We start from the raw sequence: 8072 nt of genomic DNA on the forward strand, positions 1-8072 counted from the left end.
CATTTTCTTTTCATATAGTTTTGCCATGTTATGTAGGAAAACAATATGGATGGGACTCCAGTTTTGTTAGTAATATGCGTTGCGTTTGGTTGTTTGATTATTTAATTGACTGCTTTTGGCAGATGGGCTCTAAACGAATTTATGTATTAGCGTTAAATTAGCACACACGCTTTCTCTCATACATCTACTTTACAATTGTGGTCTTGAAGGACCTATAGAGAGCTTGTTTGATTGTTGCTACACTGGCGTACTATTGGTGCTGAGACCTGCCCCTTCATGCAGATTTATAAATGCATGATAGTTGTTAATTTGTTTGAGACTTCTCTTGCAAGGACCGGCACAAGAAGCTCATATACTTTGTTTTCGAAGGAACGCTTTTTATGTATCTTGTGTTCCAGCTTTCGCCATTGAATGCGTAGAGTAGAACATCCTGTTCCAGAACAAGTATGATGTTTCACAGATCAACGACTTCGGAGAGTTCTAGCGCGGCTCTGCTCGGGGGCTTAGAACTTAGATTTTCTTTCTTGACTATCGGAAAGAAGAGGATCTGCAAATGGGAGAGCTTACCTGTATCTGGCTATTTTAAGAATGGAACTTCAACGATGGATGTCCCCGGCTGGTCTGACAATCTTTCATCATTTCTGATGAATTGTCTTTTTCTTTTTCTTTGTGTCTTTTGACTGCTTGAGCTTAAAGAGCTCGGGCTTCCGAAGTCGGTCACAATCAGCTAAATGGATCGCATTGGGACCGAATAATGGAATGAATCGCATTTGGTAGTTCTATCAAGAGTGTATCGTTGTACGTCAGTTCTGTGGAACACTCTCACAAATATCATTTTATGGGTTTTAAATGATATGGGTGCAATATGGCAAAGCTGTTTTCTCAAGAAAATCTTGAGGAAAATTAAAAGAAAAAATAATTTTAAAAACAAAGAGAAAAAAGTGCAGTAGTAAAAAATGGCAATAAAAAACGAAGAAACTATATTTCTTTTTCACGTGTTTAGGAGATCTTTCCGTTTTGAAGTTTTTAAAAAGAGTGTTATTTTTGCGGTTTTTTTTTTGTTGGCTTAATTTTTATCTATAAAACGAGTTTCTTTTTTTAAAAAAAAAGAAAAAAAACGTAATCCAATGCCTCAATAGGTCAATGCAGTTTAGATAGGCTTTTTTTCCAACAAAATGGTAAAAGAAATGTTAAATGTTTGTCAAAAAAATTATCGCAAAACTACGTATTCAAGCTGGTTGATGCCGACCAATATGGCGCTACTTGATGTATTATGCATCAAAATATGTCAAAACATCAAATTAGGCTGACCCGTGTTTGTAGCCTGATTTTAAAAGAAAGCACAAGGCCTGTTTCTGCCTCTTTTATGAGAGGGAAGAAGGACCAATTGGCGTCGGGTAACTGTAGCAATATGACACTACTATGATACGTTAACGTACCATAGCATTGGATAGATAACTTTATTTCAAATAGCTTTACATTCAAATATGAAAATACGCTTAGGCAACTGAAATAACCTGTGGGAGATTTATTGTGAATGACAGTGCTTCAACATGTCTCATTTGTTTCGTCTTTACCTGTACAAGCCGGGCAAAACTTAATGTTATAATCGAGACATGTACACCCATTAGTCCACATTTTTTGCAATCTGCATTGATTTGTCGAAATAAATAGTGTCTTAAATTGAATCTTTGTTATTCCATTCCTTCTTAGCATTTTTTTTCCCAAGTGATTGACTCCAATATTTCTATTTAGTATTGTTGCCAACACAAATAAAGTGTAGTTTTATTTGGGTGAGTGGAAGGAAACTCCCACCTGATTGAGAGGCCGAAGCTCTCTTTTTTTTCTTTGCCTTTGGAATCCAAAGCTATCTTGGGACCTCGGTGTTTGTAGTCCAAATAAATAACATCTAAAAAAATAAAAACTGAAAACATACACCATTCAACCAACCTGCTGAGAACCATATCTCTTTCAAGAGTCGAATTCTTTGGATGTTCTAATTGAACGATCCTTAGCAGGAAAAAAGAAAGTGCAGGAAAAAAGAAAGTGTAGCCAATAACATATATTTTAAAATTCAGAGGTCCCACTTGAGATCGACTTTTACCTAATCAAGAGGTCAGAATTGAGATCGAGATAAATCTCAATTGACTGAAATAAAACCAGGAGCGTAATCGGAAGAGGCCCTAGGCGGGCGTCGTATAACAACACTTTTCCCCGCCTTTTATGTGGCACGGCAGAATTTTTTGCTGAAAACACGAGACAGAAGAAGATGGTGGAAGATGCTTAAGGGACGACACCCTCAACCATGAACGGCAGGTTACAGATGAGACACACGACCACGCCCTAAAGGCGTACTCTACCCTCATGTAGCTTTTGGAGCACCCAAGTGGTGGCAGGGCCCCGAAGAGCAGGAAAGCAGGTGCTTTGAGCCTGTTATATGGAAGAACTTCTCTCATGTTAGCACAACGAAGACCTGTATTTGTGGAGATAACCGACATGACCAAGGGACCGCAAGATGTGAAAGGCATTGGTTGGTCACTGGAACTAAACTGGAGTTGACATGGGGAAGATTATGCCGCGTGTAAAGTGCTCCAATCTACACGAGTGACCACCTGCGTGTGCACCTTCACCTGATTGCAGGAGAACTGTACTTCAACCCCCATTCCCAGGATACCGGCTATTAGCATAATCTGATAGCCGTCAGCTTGACACCAACATGCACATCATAAAGAAAAGCCAGAAGGGGTTGAATTTAAGAAGTTGAAAGGGGTTCATGGCGCAACATAATCCCGTAAAGTCTATCTAAACCCAGCTTAATGGGTCTGTTTTATGTAAGCAGTTGAATCCTTCGGGTGACACTGTTTCACAAGCAAACAGTCTGTTGGTGACTAAATGCTGTAGAATAGGGCCCCCACTGCCATACAATACGAAAAAATTTGGCATTCAGTGGTTTAGCAGTTTCACTCTAATTCAATACCTCCCAAACATACATTGGTTGCTTTGGCAGTGCTCGATCAAGTTGGACGAACAAGAAAGACAAGTCGCAGCTCAAATCAAGTGTACAGTCTTACCATTCCCAGTTTCCAGTTCAAGCCGTCCAAGCACTTCGCAAATTATATCAGGCAAGTGTAGATTTACTCAATTCAAGATACTTGTGATATATGTAACATCTATGAGGAATATCTGTGGCAGAATGACTAAACTACCTAAACTACTAAAGAACTTCAGAGACAAGACCGAGAATGTCAGGTAGGTCAAAGCCAAGTGGTAGTGTGTCGTCGATATGCTGAACATTCATTTTTATCTGCAAGGCTCACTATGTGCAAAATTCTACACCAAAGTGAGTTCCATATTGTTGCCTGATTTCACCTTTTGCTAGAAACCGGTTTAACGGTGTATTGTGGAACTATTAAAACAACAGAAGATGAAAAAAGCGTTGTCCACTCCTTATGTGACATTGGCATTATAAATAACGTTCATTGCATATTCTAGCTTTTATTTTCAAAAGTATATTAATATCAATACCAGCTCACTACCTATGAGTATGACACATAACAGAAGCTACTAGCTTTAACTTTAATAACTAAGAGTAAAGGAGGCCACATCTGAAAACCGGTTCCATGGTCATTCATGAAATCCAGAAAATTATTAGTTTACAAAATTACATCTCTGTATGCATGTCATATACAAATACACTGAACCATAATTCTTATTCTGTAAAGTCATTTTCCAATCCAGGAAACCTTATTTCCATAAATGAGCATCACCAAGCAGCTTTCACATTCAAAGAAATGACAAGCATTCTTGCTAGTGTGTCCGTCTATATTCCTGCTAACTCTAAAACCCCAAAAATAGTAACATCTGGGTATTGAACAGCAACTTAATGATATAAACAAAACCAAGGAAAGCAAAAATTGTCCTAAAAGCACATCAACCCACAACCCTAATCCTTAACCATCCACACAACCACTAGCTACTAAACATGTCTCCATTAGCAATCCAAGTGAAGGTGTTCAAAAGCGTGAGGAAAAATAGTAACATCTGGGTATTGAACAGCAACTTAATGATATAAACAAAACCAAGGAAAGCAAAAATTGTCCTAAAAGCACATCAACCCACAACCCTAATCCTTAACCATCCACACAACCACTAGCTACTAAACATGTCTCCATTAGCAATCCAAATGAAGGTGTTCAAAAGCGTGAGGAACTACAGTTTAAGCGACAATTGTGGAATATTAATTCTCCAGTCCATAATCATATGAACAGAAATTATGTGTTTGTATACTACCATCAGCAAAGGGACGAAATGTAGTTAGTTGCCGTTCAGAACAAACTCACGTAGCTAAAATCTCATGCAGAGAAACGAGGCACAGTCAAAGAAAAAACATGTAACCATCAAACAAGCCATCAAATTCAAACATGAAAATTGTTGCATCACAATCTTGCAGGAAACGTACTATCTGTAATAGCATAACAAGATACAACTGATCTGTTAAAAACACGCTACAAAAATTATCAGTACCTTGGACCGCCACGCAGAATAATTAAAAGAAGATCAAGACTTTCTTTCCGAAGTGAAAGGAATCACAACTCTACTAGAATAGCATCACCTGACGGTGATAATGTCATCGATTTTCAAAATCATCCTAACACACTCGGTGGCAAGAGTAATGGCGCTTGTGCTCACGAGCAATGGCTGAACCACATTCTCCTCAAGAATGTCAGTGATCTGCCCCTTCCTGACATTGATCCCAGCATTGATCTCACCCTGGGCGTGCCTGTTCCTGAGCTCGGTAACAATGCCAATAGGATTCAGACCTGCATTTTCCGCCAAAGTATAAGGAATCACCTCAAGTGCTTCAGCAAATGACCGAACACAGTAGCTCTCCATTCCCTGGAGAACCTTAGCCCAAGCACCCAACTGCCTCGATATCTCAATTTCTGGCGCCCCGCCTCCTGCAATCAAGAACCGCTTGTTCACCAGGCATCTGACCACACAGAGTGCATCGTGCAAGCTTCTATCAGCCTCCTCGAGAACCAACTGGTTAGAGCCCCTCACCAGCACAGAAGAAGTCCTGCCCATGTTCTTGATACCCGTTATCTTCACTACCTTCCCTTCCCCAACGGAAATTTCCTCCACCCGTTCGGCGAACCCCAATTTTTCCTCACGGAAATGCTCGATATTGGCAATGGGCAAACAGTTCAGGGTCTTAGTCAGAAACTCGATTTCATCCCTCTCGACGTCCTTCACAACCAGAATCTTGGCCTTGGCAAGGTAGTGCAGCGAGAGATCGGTGACCGCGTCGCGGAGGATGCTCTTCTGGATCAGCAAGACATTGCAACCAGTAGCTTTGATCTTTTTAATGATACCTAGAATGTAGTTTCTCTCCTCCTTGAGAATCCTGTCCATTTGAGTATAATCGGAGACGACGATGCTCTGCTCAATATCAGTTTTCGGTGGTGAAATCTGGAACTGGATAACGGCGATTTTCGCATTCTCCATCCTGGTCGGACCACCAGCGGCATGGCTGGCCTTGTGATCAAGGACGAGGCCCCGAATGAGCTCGGTGTCGTCGACGGTTCCCCCGAGCTTCTTGACGATTCGAATGTCGCGGAGATCAACAATGTCGGGCTTTTCGGGATCGACAACGGACAGGACGCAGTCGACGGCAAGGGGGGCGAGGAGGGCGGAGTACTGACTGACGACCTTGCTGTTGAGGGAGGTGGTTGCCGCCTTAATGAGCGACTGTCGTTCGTCAAGGCTAACGGGGTTGGCCATGGAGGAGAGGATCTCAACGGCCTTATCGGCGGCACGGTGGAAGGACTCAGAGACGACGGTCGGGTGCACGCCACGTTCCAGGAGAGATAGGGCGTGCTTGAGGAGGGATCCAGCAATGACGACCACAGTAGTGGTGCCGTCTCCGGCAGCGGAGTCCTGGGACCGGGAGAGGTCGACGAGCATCTTGGCGGCGGGCTGGAGGACCTCCATCTTGTTAAGGATGGTGGCACCGTCGTTGGTGATGATCACCTCGCCGGAGGCGGTGGAGAGCATCTTGTCCATTCCCTTGGGTCCGAGGCTGGTGCGGACGGCGTCAGCCACAGCTCGGGCAGCGATGATGTTCGCGTGTCGCACATCGTCCTTCCGCTTCGTGTCGAAGTAGCTCTCCGTCGTCTTCTTCGCCGGCGCCGCTGCCGCTATTGCTGCCATCGCCGTCGCCGCTGCTAGAGTCCCTCCGGTCGAATCCTATACTGATCCAAGCAATACACGCAAATCTGGGAAGAGGGAAGAAAATCCCAACCCTAACCCCAGAGTTCAACGAAATGGAGTTGCAGAGGGAGGGAAAGAAGGGAGGTGACCAATCATAAACCCTAGACAGAGAGTCTCAGTCTCGAACCGTCGTTTCGTTGGAGGTTTGTGTTTGGATCAAATACCCGAACTCCACAGAACCCGCAAAGCAAACAAAACAAATAACCTAAAAAATATGAGCACTGATGTGCGGAGAAATTGGTAGAAACCAATCGGATAAAAACCGGACCCTTAATTTGAAATGTAAAATGTTTTTTTTTTTTACAATGTAATCTTCTCGAATCGATAATCTTAAGCATGTTAATGCAAGATTATTTATTAGACTTTAGATAAATAATAAAAAAATAAATGGCCCACATACCATCAATATTTTGTTAATAAAAAAAATTAAATTCTTCTTAAAGACGACTTGAATCAGAGCATGTTTTATATCAAGTTCATTTTTATGAATATATTACGATGTTTACATTTTACTTAAAATTATTTTTTTACCAAAAAATTCAAGGGTCTGATGTCTGGTTTCTACCAATTATTCCTAATGTGTGTCCAATACAAATTAATTTGATTTTTCTTTAAACTCTGTTACTTTAAAATCCATGATCCAAAGGATAAGTGGGTATTAATCAATACAAATAATTAAACAATCATTTTTTTATAAATTTTCAATAATTGTAAATACATGACTACATTTCAATGCAGAGTGTTACAATTTATTTTTCTAAAGATTATTTGGCAATAGTAACAAAATGTTGCTGTTTGATTTGATGCATCTACCTAAAAAATTATAAAAAGTTTTATGGTACATATTTTAGATTATTTTATGCACTTACCTTAATTTTTGAGCAAATATGAAACAGTAATATCTTGTTATTATTTTCAAACAACCCTTTAATAACATATCATAACAAATTATTTAACGAACCCTCTTATAAATCGTTGATGATTTTCACCAATTTCCAATAATAAGCTAGTACAGTTTGGTTCAAAACTGGCACTATTAGTGACCTAGTGAACAACAATACAATATAGTTAATTAGCTCAAATATACATGGTCACTATTGTTTTTCAAAATTTAAATATATGAGCAACCTCAAGCCGTTTTCAATTGTCAAAACTCTCCCTTAGTTCAAACCCTACTCATTTGCATCTTTGGCTTTTGCAGGGGTTCATGTTTAGAATTGACTACATGAGATTCTTTGTCTTTCCTGTAATCAGAAATAAAATGAGATTGAAATGGAAAGATAAAAAATGTGCAACTAATTTGTCTATCAAACACCATCTTTTGGGGATGGAAACATGATCAAGGAGCTCATCACTTGAATTGATTAAACTCATACTTCTTCGCTTGCCTTAAGCTTGGTCCAACGAGTTGATTAATTGAACATGAGCCAACTTGCAAGTAAGCATAGGCATCAGGCCGGGCCGGCCCTGCCAAATAACGAGTTGGGCCTGGGCCGGCCTGACATCTAAACTCGGGCCCAGGTCCGGCCTCATTACATCAAAAAAATATTTTTAATGTAAAATAATATATAAGAATAATTATTTGTAATAAAATATTATATATATATTAATAAAAATAAATAGAAAACCATTATTGGACCCGATTCGAGCTTATGCCGAACAAGGTCTTGTTTTTTCAGGTCCAGGCTTGAGTCGAGCTGGGTACTGGGTTTAACTTAAACGATATACCATGCAACACACACTACCATAACTTGTGTTGCATGGTATGTCCGTTCAAAGTTTAACTCAATCAGGTCATGACA

The 8072-nt window shown here is 40.4% G+C and overlaps 1 protein-coding gene across 1 annotated transcript; it reads right to left on the minus strand.

Annotated features, from left to right (window-relative positions):
• Window positions 1-4391: 4391 nt before the first annotated feature.
• LOC116246919 (T-complex protein 1 subunit delta) lies at window positions 4392-6412 on the minus strand. Its single transcript, XM_031618839.2, has one exon. The coding sequence runs from the start codon at window positions 6208-6210 to the stop codon at window positions 4609-4611; it is 1602 nt and encodes a 533-aa protein (XP_031474699.1). The 5' UTR covers window positions 6211-6412; the 3' UTR covers window positions 4392-4608.
• Between the last annotated feature and the right edge of the window lie 1660 nt (window positions 6413-8072).

This window comes from Nymphaea colorata, chromosome 2 (genome assembly GCF_008831285.2).
Source record: "Nymphaea colorata isolate Beijing-Zhang1983 chromosome 2, ASM883128v2, whole genome shotgun sequence".
Lineage (NCBI taxonomy): Eukaryota > Viridiplantae > Streptophyta > Magnoliopsida > Nymphaeales > Nymphaeaceae > Nymphaea > Nymphaea colorata.

What these genes read in the sequence shown, in the direction of transcription:
- LOC116246919 (XM_031618839.2), bottom strand. Translation starts at nt 6,210, where the DNA reads ATGGCAGCAATAGCGGCAGCGGCGCCGGCGAAGAAGACGACGGAGAGC.